The following is a 22,590-nucleotide window of genomic DNA, read 5'->3' as shown; positions in this document are numbered from 1 at the left end:
TCTTTGCCTGGGTAGCAAAATCATTAGTGTTATGGAATTTAGTAACTGGATTCCCAGGAGGGTGGGGGGTGCATTCCAGAGGAACAAGAGTCCGTTCATGCCAGATATTATGTGTGAGAGAAAGGAGTGAAGACAGTCCCTCCCTAATAGTTCTCAGAGTATATACTGTACTAGTAGAGTGCTTCAGTTTGGCAAAATTCAGTCTATATACATGGAACAATAAAAATACTCAGCTTTGGGGAAAAAAGAATATATTTTTCAAATATATGATACATTGGTTCTGAGATAACATTGTCAGGGTTCCAAGTAACACCCCCAAACATCTGACAATCCTTCAGAACTCTGGGATGCAATCCATTGTGTCCCGATAATTTATATTCTAAGTTTTTGGTATTTGACAGAAGTCTCAAGTCATTTATACATAGTAAATAGAAACTGCTGCTGAAATAAATATCCCCTTGCAATTCTCTATATGTGGTCCATGGAAATAGGAGTAGGAAGAGAATGAGCACATCCAATGTGCAAATCAAAATTTGTATTAACACAACTAGAGCCTAACACAGGTTTGATTGCAAAAAAAAATCAATCACATCAGAACCTGTGATGAGATGCATATAAAGCATTCAAAAATTCTTGAATAGGACCGAAATGAAAACAAATATGTTTATACAAATGACTATTCCATCTACAATGTATTTAACCATAGATAAGTACTGAGTTTTCTGACTTACTCAATTGTCTCAGTGCTCTTTTTCATCCTCCTAAATTTGGTATACTGTTCAGGAAAATAGGTAATATCTTCCATCAAAGACTATAATTGATCATAGTTAATTAAAAATATGATACAATGCTGACAAAGCAGATTCATCTTCTAACTGAACAGTTGTTTCAGATTTACACATTTGTTAATCTCTATGTCAACTCTGAAGCTTGCCTGATCAAGGCCATATTGGAGGCTTCAGTGTTGCCACAATGGTGCTGAGGGATAGAATAGAGATAGCTGGGTTTTGTAGGCAAAAAAAAATAGTTTCCCCCGAGAACCAAGGACATTCTCACAGGTGGCTGAAGAGAGGAGTTGTGAAGTTTCCAAGAAACTGGACAGCACTTTGATTGGACCATGTGACTGTTGGGGAACTTTTACTTTTAATTAGGTGAAAACTGTGGGAGCTTTTAGAGTCAGTTTTCACCAGCCTGTGCCAATATGATATATCCAATAAACTTGTTCTTTGAGGAAACTGCTTGCCACAGAGTTATGTCTGTTATGGGTGTATTACTTGGAACCCTGACACTCTAACTATTGCCTATACTTCTCCTACGACAAATCTGAGACATTACTGCCAAATAAGCCACAACCATTTATTGTGTAATAACACCTTTAGAGGTTTTGAAAGCCTATTATGTCTAAGTGAATTGAAATGCATTCAAGTAGTTCTTAATACAACTGCTAGTAATGATTTATCAAGGGCAATTATTATTTTTTATTTTGCCAGTCATCTGGAGAATTCTAATTACAAGTAAAAGTTCAAAAGGAAGTTGTTACAGATTGTCATGACTTCAATCTAGAATGCTCATAATATTTTTAAGTAATTAAAATCTAATGAATCTATTCATTTTGCAAACATGAAACTTGGTAGATCTCAAGCATATCATTGCTTTTCCTGACAGATAATACTCAGCTATAGTAGCTAAAACTCCTTAAAGTCAGTCAACCATGAATTCGGAGAGGGAATCCTGTTGGAAATTGTAGCTTTAACTTTTTAATAAAAATGTAATTTGGTACATTGCTTTTGACTGTGATAATTATATAAGTGGAAATAATTCATATAAAGCTGCTGTGAATCTTTCTACTAGTACAATTATGAGGCAAAGAACAGAGTCTTTATTAAGTAATGGGTATTGTGGGCTAACATATGGGTCTCCAGCATGGGTGACTGGGAAATTTTAGACGTTGAAGTCCACAACTCTTAAGATTGATAAGTTTGAGGTCCCTGGACTAAGAGAAACTAAAGATGATCTTACGGACTTTGACAAACTAAAGATGATGTAAAATAGTTGGGTGTGTTCAGCTTGAAGGAATGACAATTTAGAGACATGAGACCCAGAGTCAGGTACCTGAAGGTCAACTCAGATGGAGGAGAAAAGTTATTCTCTCTTGTTCCAGAAATTAGAACCCCATCAACCCGTGTGTTTCCTATGTTCCAAAAGACATACCCACCACATTATTCTCTTCATGGAAAAAAACGTTACACAAAACACAAAAAGGAAACAGAAAATCCTGAGAAATTAAAAGAATTTGAACCAGCAGCATTCTCTATATCTCTCTACATCTTTTTGTTCTTGAAATTGCCCTTTCATCACATCAATGTACAAGTTCATACATAGCCTGTTCAGTAAGAACTATCTGTGGTGCATAGAATAGAATAGAATAGAATAGAATAGAATAGAATAACAGAGTTGGAAGGGACCTTGGAGGTCTTCTAGTCCAATCCCCTGCTCAGGCAGGAAACCCTACACCATTTCAGATAAATGGTTGTCCAATCTCTTTTTAAAAACTTCCAGTGTTGGAGAATTCACAACTTCAAGTTGCTCCACTGGTTATTTGTTCTGTCAGGAAATTTCTTCTTAGTTCTAGGTTGCTTCCCTCCTTGATTAGTTTCTTTCCCTTGTTTCTTGTCCTGCCCTCAGGTGCTTTGGAGAATAGCCTGACTCCCTCTTCTGTGTGGCAGCCCCTGAGATTTTGGAACACTGCTATCATGTCACCACTAGTCTTTCTTTTCATTAAACTAGAAATACCCAATCCCAGCAGCTGTACTTTATATGTTTTAGCCTTCAGTCCACTAATCATCTTTGTTGCTCTTCTCTGCATTCTTTCTAGAATCTCAACATCTTTTTTACATTGTGGTGACCAAAACTGGATGCAGTATTCCATGTGTGGCTTTACCAAGGCATTATAAAGTGGTATTAACACTTCACGTGATCTTGATTCTATCTCTCTGTTAATACAGCCTAGAACTGTGTTGGCTTTTTTGGAAGCTGTAGCAGACTGCTAACTTATATCTAAGTGATTGTCCACTAGGAGTCCAAGATCTCTCTCACAGTTACTACTATTGAGCAAGGTGCCACCTATACTACATTTGGTTTTTCTTGCCTAAATGTAGAGCCTTACTTTTTTCACCATTGAAATTATTTTGTTAGATAGCGTCCAATGTTCAAGTCTGCCAAGATCTTTCTGAATCTAAGCCTATTTTCTGGAATGTTAGCTATTTCTGACAGCTTGATGTGATCTGCAAATTTAATGAGTTCCTCTCATCCATCCCCTCATCCAATCATTGATGAAACTATTGAGAGTACTGGGCCTTGGGGTACCCCACTGCATACTCCCTCCATGTAGATGCAGCTAAAGCTGTTTGTATGGTTCCACTTCATTCTCTATTGGTGCTACTGCTGCTATCTTTCAGGAAGTAATATGCAACTTATTTGATGATCAAAAATTAAACATACAGTATATCTATCATTAAAAAATGAGGTGAAAAATGTACCAAGGATGGAACTTTCCTGTATGTACAGTATTCTGTTTCTCTCCCAAAAAATGCTGATCTGGTCATTCCACGAAATGTCTTCATGATATCACAGAATTTTAACTTTTAGAATGTCATGAATTATACTGGAAAGAGCTGAATAGTACATTTTAGGAGAAAAGTGGCTTATCCTTCCATTGCATTATTTTAGACAAGACTATATCCTGTATAAAGATTTTCAGTGCTTTAGATTTCCTAGTTCTATCTGCCTTTTCTCCCTGTTGTTTTGTGTTCTTGCTTTTGGGAATACTTCTATATTTTAGTCTTTAGTCTTGTACATTGAGTGGAACATGGGAATTATTAAATAATGTGTATTGTAAGCTATATCTGATCCAGCTTTGATGGAGAAAAGGAAAATCAAACAGGTGTCGTTTATAAACTACAATGATTAATAACTCGGAAAGTACTTGTTTGCCTTTCATCTTTTTTAAAGTAAGTGTGTTGTATCATCTTAGGAAGTAAGAAATCTCTCCATTTGATACTGAACTTCATAAAATAATTCATACAAATGATCTATTTTTCAAAAACTATAGTTTCCTGTTCCCTGATGAATGTAGTCAGAACAATTCTTTCAAAAATTATTTTTTTTTAAAAAAGGGTGGGGGGGAATAATCTTTTGACCAGAGAAGTGAATACGGTATTACCCTACTGACAAGCTCTGGAGTGTCTATTACTTTAGAACAGAAATTAATATAAAGATTAGTAGTTAAGAGACAATTTTTATTCTTTTCCATTGGTATTACAAAAAATCTTGCCTCATAATAATTTCCTGCTAATACATCACCCTCTAATAAATAAAGAGGCTTGGGTTATCAAGGAAGGAACACCAAATGTTTCCAAACCAAAGCCAGAATAGCAATAGCAATAGCAGTTAGACTTATATACCGCTCATAGGGCTTTCAGCCCTCTCTACAGCATACAGAGACAGCATATTGCCCCCCAAAACAATCTGCATTTTACCCACCTTGGACAGGATGGAAGGCTGAGTCAAACCCTGAGCCGGTGAGATTTGAACAGCCGAACTGCAGAACTGCAGTCAGCTGAAGTAGCCTGCAGTGCTGCATTTAACCACTGCGCCACCTCAGCTCAGAAAATCCAAGCCACTTATGTGACAGGAAGGCATGCTCAATAAGTTGATAGAAAGAGGGAGGGAGGGAGGGGAGGGAGGACATGATCCTGAGCAGAAGGCATGGGCCAACTGCAGATCTTTCTCCTTGGGATGCTACCTGCCAAAAGGAAAGAATAGGCTGCACAGAAAAAGCCAGACGCAGATCATAAAACAAAATTTATCTTTAATCTGTAAGTGTCAACAGCAGTACAAAATATGGAGTGATGGTGAATAGATTAAGGGCAGAGAGGACAGTCTTGAGGTAAATGAGCATAAATAGGCAGTCGTATAGACACTCCCCTGAGGGTTCAGACCCCCTTTATCATGGCGTATATGGCATCACCCAATGATGACATGTTAAACATATCAGGAAAGCACCTTGTGCAAAAAGGGGAAGAGGAAGGAGGGGAAGGAGGGGGAAAAGAAGAGGAGGAGGAATATGAGGAGGAAGAGGAAGAAGAGGAAGAAACAAATATCCTCACAAAGATGTAAGTAAGGTGCCAGCATACACCAGAATATATATATAAGAAAGCGTCTTTCCATTTTGTCTTTTATATTCATTTCGGAGGCAGAGCAGAGAAAACTCTTAAAAGTACCACTGAAAAATTATTTAATATTTAATTTACCTCACGTCAATACTGCACAACAAAATCCAATAAGTCTGTTTATGCTATGAAGTAAAGCTAAGAATGATTTTTTCCCTCTTAAATTAAGAGTACAGATATCTTTATTTTTTTTAAAAAAAAATCAAAATCCTTAGCAAGCTTGGTTGTCTTTTCAAACTGCTTCAAGAGGAGAGTGTGTGAGAGATGCGATGGCAACCTTTTCAGTTCATTTAAAAACTTTACACTGGACTGTACAAGATTTTTTTCCTTTTTTGATAAACTATTTACATTTTCAGACTTTTAAAACATATTCAAAGCAGCAATAGACACTAGGGTTTTTTTTTTTCCTTTACATGCCCAAATCATACCAGCCCTGGGCTCAGGTAGGTACCTGCACTTTGTAAAGAATTTGTACAAGAAAATCTACCAGTTTAAAAATGGACTTATGGGGTGTAAGAAGAGCTTTGAAAGAACCACCCCCAAGAGAACCAAAGCATAGTACCTTGACACGGGAAACCTCTGAGGTCTCCCCAACAGCTCGACACAAAACTTTACACTTTGAAACAGCAGCTAGCATTGTCAGTCCAGAATGTCAGTGAATTGTGCTGATTAATTAACATAGAATACAATTCACAATTACATCACAATGTCTGAAAGAAAATGGGTTACAGTAAGTAACAGCTTATAAGCCATCTTAGGGTAATAAACATTTGTACATGGCAAATACAATAATGGATAGAAATATTTAAACATTCTAACATTTGCTACAGGAGATGGGAGGGGGGGACTGTGCTTTTGAGAAAGCAAAACACAAATGACAGGAAGACAAACGGAGAATGTGGACTAGCAGTACTGCAATGTGCAGTACACAAACAGTTAAATAGTTTGCACATTCCCCAAACTTTTGAGAGCACCAAGGATCTCACTTGGGGTTTCCTAAGAAAGCAGAAGTTATAAAGCAAGTGGATCACTGAACTTCTTTAGAGCTTTCATAATATCATAAAAAACCAATGGGGTAGAGTTTTCTTACAATCATGCTAAAGCCACCCTTCTTTTTACACCAGTGAGCTCCCTCTGAATACTTTCCATCAGCTTCCAAAAATTAATTTGGGATATTATTAAAAAGGGTAGGGGGATAAAATCTAATGACAAGGAAATCTAGCTGTTTTTTTAAAAAAAAAATCTGTATATTTTTTCCTTTCTAATATGGGATCACAATACATCAACCATTCATAATATATCAACCATTCAGAGAACAAAGTAGTAAAAGGTAATGGTGGAGAACAGAGAAAAGAAAGCAAAGTAAAATGATTTTGAGAAACAAGAGGATGTAAGTGCCTTTATGTTTTTAAAAACATCAATTGAGGTCACATGTTAATTTTTTAAAGGTCATGCTTAAGTGCCAACTTCAATCTTTAAACATGCATGCAACGTCAAGAAGTTCTGAGAGACTATTTTGCTCAATTGAAAATATGAAATACTCTAATACATTCTACCAGCTGCATTTTTGAGCAGTTGTTGGCACTGACAATCCTATCCAGATATACATACTGTTATGTATAAAGTTTTGCGGAAGCTTCAATTTAAAAAATGTTTTGGACTTGAATAGAATGGCTTCGTTGCTTCAAAGTATAGTCTGCTGAAAATTCATACTGCCTACACTTCATCTACTTACTCTGAAATATACCATGAGCTTGGCCTTGAATTTTTTTCTTTTCTACTGGATCATTGGCATTTTTTACTGGGAAAAAGTAGAAATTAACAATCAATAAGATGAAAAGCAGCAGGAGAAACAATAAGAGCAGGCTTTAACAATGAATCAAGTGATGCTTGCATTTACAAAATCATTTGTTTCATTTACACAATTATTCAAGCAATCTTTTTTTTTCAAGTTACTGCTGTCCTTGTAAATAACAATCATACTCATTCATACAGAGTGAACACCAGAGTGTAAGTTTTGTCCCATCATAATCTCACCCTTCCTTCTCATACTGCCTCTTGATGACTATGGGGATCAGCAAGTGATCCAGGGCTTTCCCCCAAACGATTGGCATACCATCATACATTATATAACAGAAGACTGAAGACTGAACGGCAAAGCAAATGCACTGCATGTGCACCAGGCTTGCCTATGGACACTTGGAAAATGAATCTGAAAAAGTCCCTGGACTTTGCCAAATACAGCACCTCAGAACTCAATTTTTTCCAAGCTTCCATGTAAGCCTGGAAAAAAACAACAACGCTGTACGAGATGCATTAACTTTAAATCAGCAACATCTTTTTTTCAGGTGAAATGGAAGTATTAATAACAATAACAACAACAACAACGAGCTGCTTTCATGAACAGAGAAGGCCAGGATTATGGGGGTCCAAACAAGTTCTTAGTTTTAAAGCATGCAGAGCCATAATGTACATGTTTCAACTCCTAAAGCCTAGACTTTCAGTTTTTAAAAATTCCAACAGCATTGCCTAAAGCTTTCCCTAGCAATCTGCTGCCTACATTGTTGGGGTGGTGGATTAAATGCCTTCATATAAGCCTGCATCTCATACTGTGTATTCTAAGAAATAGGCATTTCCATTGCAGATGCTTTCTGTCCTTTTTATAAATCCTGTGAAAATGTGTTTCAGTTATTTTATTCATGTCAAGTTGAATGTTCTTATTATATCTTTTAAACAATATTCTTCAATTGTCAACAAGAGATGTCGGAAGTCTTTCCTTGAAAGTTAAATATTAAATTTTGTGTTTGCAAAGTACAGTTACTCTAACAATCTAAGTGCATGGTATCACATTCATTTTAAATAAGCATTATCTTGGACAATAGAAAATTATTACTGCCCTTTTATAGTTTAATGAATTATAAATGCTACAGTTCTATTTTGACAAGCCAATACTGTTTCACACCAAACACAGATTTTTTTTAAAAAAAAAATCTATGTTATATTAACAACTGGTACTACTTACTTTAAAAGGCTGGATTAATGGCTAACTCCTCAAACACACTTGATTATTTATTTGCTTTCTTATTTATTTGCCTTCCTATTGACAACTTTTCTAAGACATATTGGTTGCTTTAAAAACAAAAAAAAAAACCAAGAATGGCTATCAGGTTTGCTTGAAGCAAATTACATGAAAACTGTCTCCTTTACAATCTGTTTTTAAAGTTGGTTTAAATATAACCTCCATTAAATTGGAGGGGGAGGCAATACTTAATTGAATCCTACTCAGACTATCTTGACAAAGATGTCAAAGAATTGTGAGATCATATACCTGATCAAAATACTTTACTTTAATTGAAATAAATGAGACCTAAAATTTACCTTGTTCTGCAGAGCTAAACAAGGATATAAGAAATCATCACTTTTGTCACCTGAACTAGACTCACAGATTGCTAGAATGCCCAAAAGATATGGTTTGTACTTCATGTCCTATGCACTTATTTGCTAATGAAGAAATACTAAGAAGCAACTGGCTATGCTATAATTCTTGGACAAATGTTTTACTGTTCTCCCAAACTATAATGCCACTACTACAGAGTAAATATGAGATTGTTATTTTATAAGCAGGTGCAATGTTTGAAGTATTTTGTGTTTATTATATGGGATTCAGATTGAAGGAGGGCACAAGGGAGGCAACTCGCCAGCTTAGCTACAGGTCCACAACACCTGCTGCCACACTGCAGGCGTAAAATCTACATGAGGTACAGTGAATTTGTCAGCATTTAATATGGACCAATGTACACTGATACAGAACAAAAGTAAATACTCCCAACTTATATATAGCTAAGTATCCATGAACAAAAAATAAAATTCTATCTCCTATGTTATATTTACAATTTTTTTTAAAAAAAAACTTAAATGAGATGGTGACTACTAAAGAACCTTGTTTTGAGCTCCAATGATGAATTTTTTAAAAAAGAAAAAAAGGTATTTTTGCTTCCCAACGATTGTCCTTCCTTGATTTCTATTGATACTTTAGAGCCAGCGTCGGCTAATAAATGTCATAAACTGATTCTGCAGATTTTAAATTCAAAACCTGTCCAATAAGTCATATTCTACCATCTGCTGATTCGTGAAGAGCCAATCAACGTCAAGAACACAGATTTAAGTTACAGACCATCAACACAGATGGAGGACTGGAGCTCAAACAAAGTATTCATACATATAAGAATCTTGCATAAATAAATGAAATAACAAGACATAAAAAAAATGACTCAAATCCGGCAACTGTGAGGCAGGCCCACACGAGTCGAAACAGATGACTTTTGTTCATGTCGTTTTTTTTTTTGTACAACAGTTTCACATTAGTTAGAAGTGATAAAAAATACCATTTATATCCAGTGCTTATTACACTTACGAAACAACATCTGTGAGTGTGTGTTTTTGTAGTATGAGTAAAATCAAGTTTCAGCCCTAAAGAACAGTCCTTTGTTCTCTGCCAGCCTGCAGAATATTATTTTGGCATGGTCATAGAATTATAAAAAGAAAATAACTCACAAAACTAAATGTTTGCCCTTGTGCAAAAATAATTACAAAACATACAATGCTAGCAATACAGCATTCTGGCTATGGAAAAGAAAAGAAAAAAACCCACAACCCCAGACATGTAGAATGGAGAGAGATTTATAACAGGAGAAACTTGTAGGAAATTAATAAATAGTCATTCTTTAGGAAATAATGGGTTATCTCCCATCCAAGCTACATCTATTAGATCAGTTCAAATTCTTAAGTAATCTCAGAGACGACAAAGGATTTTATTTCAGTACCTTAACTAGATAAAGAGGACTCTCACCAGCTAATGATAACAAGTGCCTTTACATCTTGGCTAGACCAGTTTTACTGTCATAACTGTGGGATATGAGAGAAGCATTCATTCAAATAAATAGAAAAGATAAATGATTCTATTCTAGATTGTAGAATGGCTGCCAATGACTGTGTGTGTATGCATCCACACACACACACACACACACACACGCACAAATAATCAGCCGGCTTGCTGCATGGATTAAACACTCCTATTGTAAAATTGCAGAACTGCCTCCACTTCTCGAAATAATTACTGGAAACTGCTAGGTCATATTTTTCTTTTTCTGCTAAAACTACAAGATTTGTGACAGCATGATGATAATCTGGTTTGACATTCCGTTAATGTTGCTAATTACTGAAGTCTAAAACCCTCTGAAAAGAACTAAGCAAAAAGATACAATGGCCTCTATCAAAAGACCAAGTCTCTCTCTATGTAAACTTCCCATTGCAAACAGAAAGAGGGTGCCTCATCTGCCATTCTCGGTAATGGAAGCTCTAGGCACAAAGATATGATTGCAATCATTTAAGTGTAGAAGAACCTAGGTCATATTTCATAGATTTATTACTTGGTGGTTTATCATCTTTGCCATCCTACAAAGTGCTAAAATGCTATTGAAAAACCTGGCACTCTTATCCCCTGAGCAAGCTAATAAGAATCTTCCTCCAGTCTTAAGAATGGCATGTTTGTAGAAGGCAGAACTCTTGACACAATTCACCCTCTTATAATTAAATGGTTTGGATAAAACATACTTCTTGGAAGGGCAATGGAGAGGCAGCTGCTCCATTTGGATTAATACCTGATATATTTTCTTAATCACCATTAAACATTCACACTGAGAATCTGATTGGTATGGAAAAATTTACCCTGCCATACCATAAAATGTTTACGTGAAACTGGTTTTACTTAGAAGGCATATAAAACTGCATTTTTTCTGGTATATGTAGCAGTTAGAAATAGTTGTAACTATTGATAGTAAGATATAAAGAAGAACACATTTATATTTTCAAATCAAAGACTATTAATGCCTTCTACCTTAGGAGTTGGTGAAAACTCTTAAAAGAGCTTATAAGTCACTAACCAGGTTTTATACTTTGAAATACATTAAATGCATCAATTTCAAATTTCAGTGTTAAATACTGACATCCACAAATAGCTGGATGTTTAATTTGGGAATGCTTTATTTTACCTTGCCCTTGGCTCCTTAGAAATCAATATTATGTATAATAAAACTATATATTAGCACTGAAATAAATAAGAATTTAAATTTCTACAGCAGTTTTGATCTAAAGGACCTGGCATAATTCACAAATACTGACCTTGGGTAGCTTTATGTTCTTTCATTTTGTTTTTTTTCTTATATGGCAGATAACAAAGTTTTGAAAATTTTCAAATACTGCTGAGCATATGCATCTAAATGAGTAAAGTGAAATTATAAGTACAAGGATGATCTTTGCATCCTTTTCAGTCCTCTAGAATTAATATTCAACACAGATTATCTGCAAGATTTAAAATTTCTATAATATCATCAAAGGATGATTATTGGAACAGCAATAGGAAGATTTCTAAACAGTGGCAGCACTTTACTCTCCAAGAAAGAGGAAGACTATGTTGTATTTCTAGGCTGTCTATGCACTAGACAAAGGTTAAGATAATCTAATACATGAATTTAACAGAAGTAGTTTTAAGCCTTGCACCCAATACTGTGTTAGGCTACAACTTTTATTATGCCTAGCGCTGGGCATAGTAGGTGGGGAATATATGAAGTGTTGTCTGACAACATACAATAACTCAAAATTAGAAAACAGCAGTACTATAGGGAAGCCTCACAAATTATCCTAAAAAGAAACAGCATAGTAGGTAAATATTGTACACTCTCCTGTATATGATACTGTTCTACTAACAATAACATTTTTCCAAGTGTTTCTGACATGTAGAAACACATTTCCTCATGTGTGTGAGAGAGACACACAGAGAGAAATAGAGAGTTATTCCTTTCCAATATTAAGTGCCTCATTATTTTTAAGATACCACACACTTTAAGGGGGAAAGGCTCTTTAAAAGAAATAAAAGGCAAACAAATGATAATGCCATTACAACAGTACCCTTGAAAATATGTTTTTACTACATGGCCCCCTGACATTCTGGAATGAATACATTAAGACCAAATGTAATTAAGACTGAATATAAGAATTCAAAGCAAAGGGACAGAGAATGACTTGAAGGTGGCCTTATGCTGCTAAGACAAGCCTGTCTTAGCTGGTGATCACTCTGTTGTGCTTACTCATGTTTCACACTGATGGTACATCAAGAGGCAGAAGCAATTGAACAAGTGCATTGTAGCAATCATATTCACTTTTTAAGCAATATCCTGTCTCCAGATTCCTGAGTATTTTACAATTTTCTGGAAAAAGTAGGATTTTCTTTTAAGATATAGCAGTATTTTTAAGATGCCAAAGGATTGTCTAAGACTTTACAGTGTCTCCCTTAAGACTTTTTTTTAAAATATTAAGATTCAGAAGTTAGGAAAGTTTGGCACATCAGAAGGTCAGCTATATATAAGGAGGGGGGGAGGAATTTAGAGACCTTATTTTTAAAAGGATGAGCTAATACAGATAGATGTACACGCTTAGGACTTGTTCTGTTTCATGATAGGAAATTTGTAAGTTTTTTTGTTTTGTTTTTCAAAATAATTCAGAATAAAAACACATTCACAATCTGTAGGCTGGCACAGCATACCTGAGTGAGAATGTAAAACCCCCATTAAAACAGTAACTTAAACCTTTTTGTCAGTATCCAGGAAGAGGAAAGAATAGACAAAAAAAGAGAGATAAGACTTGTAAGAGAACAATTGATTCATATCAGTTTTCAAGTCCCAATGTCTGATACTTAATGTCTTCACCTAAATTGTTTTAAAAAGTTCATGAAAATTAGGGAACAATCTGTGTCACACAATAAGAAACATTTAAGACCATTCTGCAGATGTAACTGTAGGAGCCATACATGCATGCAGGCTCATTTTAAGAACTTTTTGTTCAAAAGAAAACAAAACAAAGTCAGAGTAATTCAGCAAACATCCTCAGTTGGCAGCGACAGCCTCGTGGGCTTCGTTTTCACTGCTATAGTCTGATTTGGGGTCATCCTCAAAGTCCTCGTACATTTCCATCTCATCTTCCCCATTTATCATTTCATTTCCAACCAGGCTCCCACTGTCCGTCTTCATGCTGTAAGTGCTCTGAATGACAGGGGTGCTGGGCTCAGGACTAGCAGAAGTGCTGGAGCAATCAGATGTCATCTGAGGTGATGGTGTAGTTGTTGCCATAGTAATAGCACCAGGATAGACCACTCCTGTTCCTGTGGCAATTGGAATCTGAGGCTGTTGCCTACAAGGAAACAAAGGTACGTTTCAAAAGTGCTCCCTAACAATTTAACAAAGTATGCAGCAGTATGATTTAAACTTTTTATTTTTAAACATATTGAACAATTTAATTGACACAGACTTACTTATCAATATTATTTATTTATTTGTAAAACCGGTAGGACCCCTCCCCTGATCCAGAATCTGAATAAAACAGGGTCCTGGATAATGAGGACACCTCATTTCCAACTTCTCAACGTGTTTATTTTAACTGCTCAATAATGATATGATAAACCAAATTCTTAACTGAATATGTAACTCACATATTTGAGTATCATAAGCCTTATTTTCTTGCTGCAAAGTGAGCCATCTGTCCCTGTCAGATTGCCTTACTCTTTTAAATGAGGATTATATTCCAATCCTAATCATATTTACAAAAATTAAAAGTTTAACCTCCAGTGTGCTAAGCCATGACTAGTCAAAATCAATGATCTAGTTTCCTAGACATCTGATATGAGATTTACATTCAATATTTAGAGTCCAAAAATTTGCTCTGGAATCTATTGTTACAATAAAAATAATCCATTATAGTATTATTATTTGCAATTGTGTATATGCCAGTGGAAGAACTCTCAAGTGAGTGGAAAAAAAGTTAACCTGTCAGAATTTAATTCTAGTTATTTTAATTAACGCATATTGTTCGGTATTTTTTCCAAGGGAGATTTGTTAAGCAACATTATTGTTGCTTAAAATACAGACAGTAATCTACAAATTCAATCCATTCCTATATCTGCTTTAATGTTTTGATTTCTCTTTACAAAGATTCATATTCATTTAGTGCAAATTTCTTTTTCTAGTTCCATTATGCAGTTTTTTTCAGTGAACATTTTTGTAAACAATTGTAATTATATGTGAATGGTTCTGAAATGTACAGATTTTACATATTTTGATTTGATGATCTGCAGATTTCAGGAACTTTTAATTAGATAAAATTGAATCCCAGCTAATGCATTGGGGATTCAGATTATCATCAATTGTTAATATCACTACAACAGAGTTGGGGGGAGAAATGTTTACTCATAGGCTAATCTTAATTTAAGGTTAAGTCTCAACCCTAAATAGGAATGGGATAACTGTTGGGAAGAAATGAAATTCATACATTTAGATTATTTTACTGGAAAAAAGGAGGGAAAAAACTCCTAATACCTACCCTACGGTAAAAAATTGCCTCATCTCCTGTCGTCGAGATCTCATTAGTTGTTTATATTCTCCAATGCGCAGTTTTTTGCCATCAACAATGCAAGTGCGTTTTGGTCTGGGTTTATATTTGTAATTAGGGTATTTTTCTAGGTGGATTTTACTTAATCGTGCTTGCTCTTCATAATAAGGTTGTTTCTCTTGGTTGGACATGGATTTCCAGCGGGAACCTGCATAGAAATATATATATATATATAAATATCACTGAATTGTTGAATCTATTCATTTGGAGACTAATAAACCTCTAAACAGGAGGTAGGAATCTGGCTATCTTATAATTCCAACAATTTCTGACCATTAACCATTAACCGTTATGAATCAGTCTTACTGAAGTTAGTCCAACAATATCAGAAAGGCCAAAGATTCTCCAAGCTTGTACTCAGTCGTAATACATAATTCATTTTAACACGTCAGCCAAGTCAAATCAAACTAATTTCATATGTTGTTCTCAAATGTTTCCAACCTTTCTTATACATCACGCAAGTTGGGAGAGAAAAATTAAGGATATTAGCTCTGTCTCCCTCTCAAACCTCATTGTCCTTATCAGCAGGGCAAAATATTAAGAGCCAGAAACTTCTTGTAATAGGGGTTACCCTGTACCTCTACTTACAGAATAGATGAAACCTTCTCCTTCAGAGTTTCAACCTCAACCTCAACATGACGCAAGTGATAAGAATGAAAATATGGAGTGAATGGCATATTGTGATAATTAAGTTTCAGAATATGTGAAGAGGATATAAACCATTTCAAGTAACTTTATGACATATTTAAGAACTTTGTCCTTGTATAAAGCAGTCTTCATAAGAGTCAAAAAGATCCACATTGTTGATCATTCCTTCATACATTTAAAGATACCAAAGTGGCTTACTAACAGAACAATCTAATTAGTAACTAAACTGGCATCATAAAAAAATAGATTACAAAAATTGAAATGAAATATTTAATTTCTGTGTAGATAAAATAAAGAACTCACCAAAGTTATGTTAAATATGATAAAAATTTCTGCATGCTAACTATCAGGAAATTCTGGGTATATCCTTGAGACACAGATCAAATTACTATTATTTATACTACTCAATTATTAATTTATTAAGAAATAGTACCAAGAATTTTTTAAAGGCTGCATAACTAATACCACCCATCATATTGGATCTGAGGCTTTTTTCTACTAACATTATTCTTCAGTTCTACATTGCAAATATATTTTATACCTAAAGTGACATTTAACTCTTTTTTGAAATGGAAGGCTTATAGGATAAGTGGAAAAAAGCATATCACTTTTTAAAAATCTCAGTAAACACACCTAAGCCCTTCACTGTACTAAAAATATCTGATTTAATTACTTGGTTGATCTTGAAATCAATCCACAGCTTCTTAATACATATTTTGAAAGTATAAATATATTAAATGTCATAATTTAAGAATAAGCAAATTGCTTTTAGAGATGATCCTCTCATCATCTTGGCTTTGATTTAACTTTGTTACTGATTCAGTGACCCTCTCTGTCTATCTATCTGTCTGTCTTATAATGAGGGGTCACTGAATATATATAAATTATACTTTAGATTAAGGGTATATAATTAAAATTTCCATGGAGCGTACATGCGCAATATCTTTACTAGTTTACATTTCTTTAAAAAATAATCAAACTACACTAATAAAATAATACCTAACATTAAAGGGTGAAATAGAGCTTGTTGCTTATACAGGATTACTTAAATAGCAGAGATTTTTTTTAAGGAAAAAAACTTTCAGATAGTTAAAAATGATTACAGCTGTGGTCAACCTAGGTAAAAGCTATTATTTTACTAAAAGCTTTTATACTTCAACAAATGGAAAAAAATTGTATAGATATTATCCAGTCAGCAACACAAAACAATCACTTTTAATATTTTAATATTTCCAACATTTTTTATCATTGTCCTGGAAAATGTGTACCAATATTATATGTAAATTGTCACATTTTCTTTCTCACTTTCTTTTCTTCTTTCTCTAGTGGTGGCAAGGTAATTCCTGGCACGTTATATCTTCTTTAAAAAATGATTGCTGGCACTTCTGAAATATTTATACTGAATGTTTACATTTCAATGAATACTCTTACTATACTTGTAACAGGTTTTTTTTTCTTTAAAGAATGCACACAAATAATGTGGACTCCATATATAGTTGCCAAAACTAAAACAGTACACGTTTTATAGAAAACTGAAAGACTATTCATACAACATACTAAAAACAGTAGACAAACATAAGCACTTCTATGAAAAACACCACATTTTTTAGAACAGAGTTACTCTTATTTCTAGAGGGCTTTTTGAATATCTCTTAAAGAAAGAAAAAAGCCTGTAAGAAAAGTAGCTTTGTTAAAATGTGTAATAATGCAAAATAAATTCAATTCAGACGGTAATTGTTTGTCCATTAGTTAAAATGTGCAATCTTCATTTACAATCTTAATTTAAAGACATGGTGGGAAAATATCCATTTCCCTTCCCAGTCAACCTTAGAGACATTGTAATGTTTCAAACAAATCTTGAATCTTAATTCGGTAAAAAAACAAGAGATTACTTTTTTTGTGAGATAAAGCCTAACATTGGACACCTGGATAAAAAAAAAATGTAAGTAAAACGTACTTGAGTATTGAATTTACAAAACATTTCTATTTAACCTTATTTAATCTTATTGTTTAGATACTAGGAAAAATGGTTATCATTCAGTTTGACTATCATATTACTGCCAAAGCTTTGTATTCATGCTCATTTAAACATAAAGTAAAGGTAAAGGTTCCTCTCGCACATATGTGCTAGTCGTTCCCGACTCTAGGGAGCAGTGCTCATCTGTGTTTCAAAGCCATAGAGTCAGCGCTGTCTGAAGACGTCTCCGTGGTCATGTGGCTGGCATGACTAAATGTCGAAGGTGCTTCCCCACAAAGGTGGTCCCTATTTTTCTACTTGCATTTTTACATGCTTTTGAACTGCTAGGTTGGCAGAAGCTGGGACAAGTAACAGGAGCTCACCCCATTATGTGGACTAGGGATTCGAACTGCCGAACTGCCGACCTTTTGATCGACAAGCTCAGTGACTTAGCCACTGAGACACCATGTCCCATTTCATTTAAACATAGTCCCAGTGTAAAATTTCTCTTGCAGAAAGCTCATGTTTCTAATTACCTATGATTTCTTATATATGGGTATAATAATATACTGCTAATGATCTCTGTACAACATAATGCTGCTGACATCTAGGTGTATTGCTTTGTTTCATCTAAGGAGAAAACGTGAGTTATACTGAGGCCAATAAAATAATTCCAAATCTCAAATTTTTGTTAGTGAAGAATTCTCTGGTTTGCATAATTCAGTTATTTTTGATGGGATCGTACAGTCCCCTAAAAAAAAAAAAAGACATATCTCAGGATTCCTCATAGAACTAAAAGGATCAATATAGGTCCACTGTCAAAAAGCACTTTTATTTTACTTTGAGCAAGAGTATAAAACAAGACAAAGCAATACAAATAGAGCCGAGGTGGCGCAGTGGTTAGGGTGCAGTACTGCAGGCCACTTTAGCTGACTGTGATCTGCAGGTCAGCGGTTCAAATCTCACCGGCTCAAGGTCAACTCAGCCTTCCATCCTTCCGAGGTGGGTGAAATGAGGACCCGGACTGTGGGGGCAAGTTGCTGACTCAATTTGCTAAAAAAAATTTGTAAACCACTTAGAGAGGGCTGAAAGCCCTATGAAGCGGTATATAAGTCTAATAAATAAATAAAATATTAAAATATATTAAATCATAAACCCTAGAGCTATAACTGAGTGATGTCTTCAATAATTAGTTACACTACAACCCACCAATATTTGCTTGGCATTAAGTACGGAAAGGGTATTTTCTCTTGTGGTCCTGATTCTGTGCAACACTTTTAGCCCCAGAAATGGACCAGTTCCATTTGAGATGCTTTGTACATTTGAATTAGTACTTACCAAGAATTTTGCTAATGTTGGAGTTGTGCATGTCAGGAAAAGCTTGAAGAATTTTCCTGCGTTCATCCTTTGCCCAAACCATGAAAGCATTCATTGGTCGTTTGATGTGCGGCTCACTGCTGCTTCGCCCCCGGGCATCTCTGTAGACTCGAGCTTCAGCCACAGTAGCACCTCCTGTTGGCCAACAATAATACTGCTGTAGTTTAGCTGCAGACCCATTCATTGCTTTACTTCCTGTAATGCCAGAGCAGGAAGAAAGGAGATGGATGCCAACATTATTATTATGTTATCTGGATTAGGGGTAATTTCATAGGTCCTTCTCACTTGCTCTTTCCAGAATGATGAATGAAATTAATATTAAATTCAGCTATCAATTTTTGTGTTTCTTGGATACTTTCTATCCTTCTGTTGAGCAATGGGTGTAACAAGTTTGTGATACTTGACTGAAATATTGGGATGAGAGACTAATATATTTAAAAGAATGTACTTTACATTTCCACAAAAAGAAAGTGATGCAAATAGTGATAAACATGAAGTACATCATAGGAACAAAACGTAACTGTCATTTACTATAATTACGACAAGACAAAAAGAAAATAAAATTATTTTAGATCACTGCCCACATGCATGACAAATCCTCAGTCACTTTGAAATCTCGATGAAAACTAAACTGGTGGAAATCCACAAAGCACCTTTGATTTTATAGTGTGGACAAGTTTTATATTGTCTTCACTTTTGAATCTATTTTTTTCAATTACACAGAAACCTAACCCTGCCAACTGTTGAAAAAAAAACATCAACTGTACTTTAAGCACACAATTATTTTGATTGTTCTGTACAAGCAACTCATTTTTATGGATAAAATTGTGGAACAGTGGATGCATAACTAATATGCTACCTTTTTGCCAGCATGTCTACAGTACATTAATTTCATTTAAAATGCACTGACCATACAGGATAAATTGATTTCACTTTATATGATGTTGACAGCCATGTTTATTGTGCAGTGAAATGTAGTGTAGCTTCAGGCTGACAATATCCATCAACACAGGGCAATATGTTGACTGCTGGGCCAGATGAAGACATACATTATCCTAGAAGCAAAACACTTACTTATATGTGACACTGTCTTCTCTTAAGGATCACCAGAGTAATTTATGACGCCCTCAATACCATTACTTTAAAACTGACACCAGTTTTATCACAGCATGCAGATAAAAGACAAGTCTGCTGTGAATGTCAAATGCATTATTTTAACAGTAGCATAAGTTTAACTACTGTGTCATGGCTTTCAACACTTGCTAGCTATAACTATTACTGCATCCCCTCTATCATAACATCAAGTAGATGGAAATGTACCTGCTATATAACAGAAAACAGTAGACCCAAAATGGAGTCTTGCAGCAGAAGCTCAATGTGTAATTCTGCAAATACCATGTCTTTAATGCCAACACTGTAACTGGATTTTAGTTTGGAAGTTTATTGACATTTGTATGCCGCCCACTCCCTAGGGACTCAGGGCGGTTTACAGACAAAACAAGGGAATATATAAAAATTAAAATAGAAATACAGTTGTTTAAAATTACACAACATACATACTACTTAAAATGGGGCTGGATGCTAATCAACAGCCCCAGGCCTGCCAGAACAGCCAGGTCTTAGTAGCTTTACGGAAGGCCGGAAGAGTAGTGAGGGTCCAGATCTCTACGGGGAGATCATTCCATAGGGCCGGGGCAGCAACAGAGAAGGCCCTCCCCCAGGCGGTCGCCAGCTGACATTTACCGGACGATGGCACCCGGAGGAGGCCCAATCTTTGTGATCTTATCAGTCTTTAGGAGGTAAATGGCAGGAGGCAGTTTCTCAGGTAGCCAGGTCCTAAACCATGTAGGGCTTTAAAAGTAATGACTAGCACCTTGAAGCGTGTCCGGAGACCAATGGAGAGCCAGTGCAGCTCACGGAGGATAGGTGTAACATGGGTGTATCTAGGTACACCCATTATTGCTCGCGCGGCTGCATTCTGGACCAACTGCAGTCTTCGAACACTCTTCAGGGGCAGCCCCATGTAGAGTGCGTTACAGTAATCCAGTCTTGAGGTGATGAGTGCGTGAGTGACCATCCGAAGGGCCTCCTGGTCCAGATAGGGTCACAACTGGTGCACAGGCGAACCTGGGCAAAGGCCCCCCTGGTCACAGCCGACAAATGATGTTCTAACGTCAGCTGCGGATCCAGGAGGACTCCCAAATTGTGAACCCTCTCTGAGGGGCGTATAATTTCACCCCCCAGGCTAAGAGATGGGATAACTGGACCATCCTTGGGAGGGAGCATCAATAGCCACTCAGTCTTGTCGGGATTGAGTGCAAGCTTGTTCGCTCCCATCCAGACCCTGACAGCCTCGAAGCACTGGCACATCACTTATACTGCTTCGCTGAGTTGGCACGGGGCAGACAGATACAGTTGAGTATCGTCCACGTATTTAGTATCAGGTTTCATTGTTATTTCAAATATGAAAGCACAAACATATTGATATCATTCAATTTTAAATTCCTAAGTGTGCAGTAGAAATAGATGAGATCTTAATTTTCCATATCTACACTATATTGCCAAAAGTATTCGCTCACCCATCCAAATAATCAGAATCAAGTGTTCCAATCACTTCCATGGCCACAGGTGTATAAAATCAAGTACCTAGGCATGCAGACTGTTTTAAAAAACATTTGTGAAAGAATGGGTCGCTCTCAGGACCTCAGTGAATTCCAGCATGGAACTGTGATAGGATGCCACCTGTGCAACAAATCCAGTCGTGAAATTTCCTCGCTCCTAAATATTCCACAGTTCACTGTCAGCTGTATTATAAGAACGTGGAAGTGTTTGGGAATGACAGCAACTCAGCCACGAAGTGGTAGGCCACGTAAACTCGCCCAACATCAGTGTGTGACCTCACAAATGCACTTCTGGAGGAATGGTCAAAAATTCCCATAAACACACTCCTGAACCTTGTGGACAGCCTTCCCATAAGAGTTGAAGCTGTTGTAGCTGCAAAGGGTGGATCGACGTCATATTGAACCCTATGGATTAGGAATGGGATGTCACTTACAGTAAGTTCATATGCGAGTAAAGGCAGGTGAGCAAATACTTTTGGCAATACAGTGTATCTCTGTGTGTGTGTATGTGTGTGTGTGTATGTGAGAGTGCAAGAGGAGCAGAGGTGGGTTCCTACCAGTTTGCACCTATTCGGTAGAACCGGTTCATCAAATCTACCGAACCGGTTAGAAGAAGTTCCACCAGTGGACCCGGAAAGCAGGCCACACCTACAGAAGAGGTTTCAAATTTTTTTGAAACCCACCACTGAAGAGGAGACAAACTTCAACTATATTTTTTTAACATGCAGAATAAAGACTTATGCCTTAATCATCCAACTTTTAGTGGTTTAATAAACAATCTCAGTCAATGTATATTTGGGGATCAATATCAGATAAGAGATCCCCCCTCTCAGTTCCAAAATGTTTCCTCATCATGGTGGGGGGAGTGTTCCAGGGAGAATGAAGAACACCTGGCATGTATGGCAAGAACATATTCTCCCAGCAAGAGGGTCATCTCAGCTGTTTAGCTAAAACAAGCAGGCAGCTAACTAGGAAGGGATTGGAAGTAGATGATCATGTTAGTGACAAGAACAAAACTTAATTTCATATTGCACCATAAAAGGCAGCAGTAAACCTCTCTTATATTTCATCAAGAAAATGATGTGCACAGAAAATATAAAGTGACTGACAATATAGTACATGATGGTGGGCCACTGAGGTTGGATGGTATTCAATGTGCTACTGAAAAAGAGCTTCGGACATTTTACTAATAGTGTTTTTGACACTGCTAGGGGAAAGTTTTCCAGATATGTTGTTACTAGTGTTGCTGAGCAGAAAC

General features: G+C 36.0%; 1 protein-coding gene across 11 annotated transcripts in view; it reads right to left on the bottom strand.

The window, feature by feature from the left end:
• Positions 1–4,853: 4,853 nt before the first annotated feature.
• The window catches only part of SOX6 (SRY-box transcription factor 6), a 469,113-nt gene continuing 451,376 nt past the window's right edge, over positions 4,854–22,590 (bottom strand). For 8 of the 11 annotated variants that reach the window (XM_032222712.1, XM_032222721.1, XM_032222668.1 and 5 more), the window contains 3 exons: positions 18,673–18,906; positions 14,661–14,877; positions 4,854–13,475 (listed from right to left, as the gene is read on the bottom strand). In XM_032222712.1, coding sequence (XP_032078603.1) covers positions 13,172–13,475; positions 14,661–14,877; positions 18,673–18,906 — 755 coding nt within the window. In that variant the 3' untranslated portion in view covers positions 4,854–13,171. The remainder of the gene's footprint in view (positions 13,476–14,660; positions 14,878–18,672; positions 18,907–22,590) is intronic. The other 3 variants (XM_032222675.1, XM_032222735.1, XM_032222750.1) reach the window with 1 other exon arrangement.

This window comes from Thamnophis elegans, chromosome 1 (genome assembly GCF_009769535.1).
Source record: "Thamnophis elegans isolate rThaEle1 chromosome 1, rThaEle1.pri, whole genome shotgun sequence".
Lineage (NCBI taxonomy): Eukaryota > Metazoa > Chordata > Lepidosauria > Squamata > Colubridae > Thamnophis > Thamnophis elegans.
This window is presented reverse-complemented; position numbering and strand designations above follow the sequence as displayed.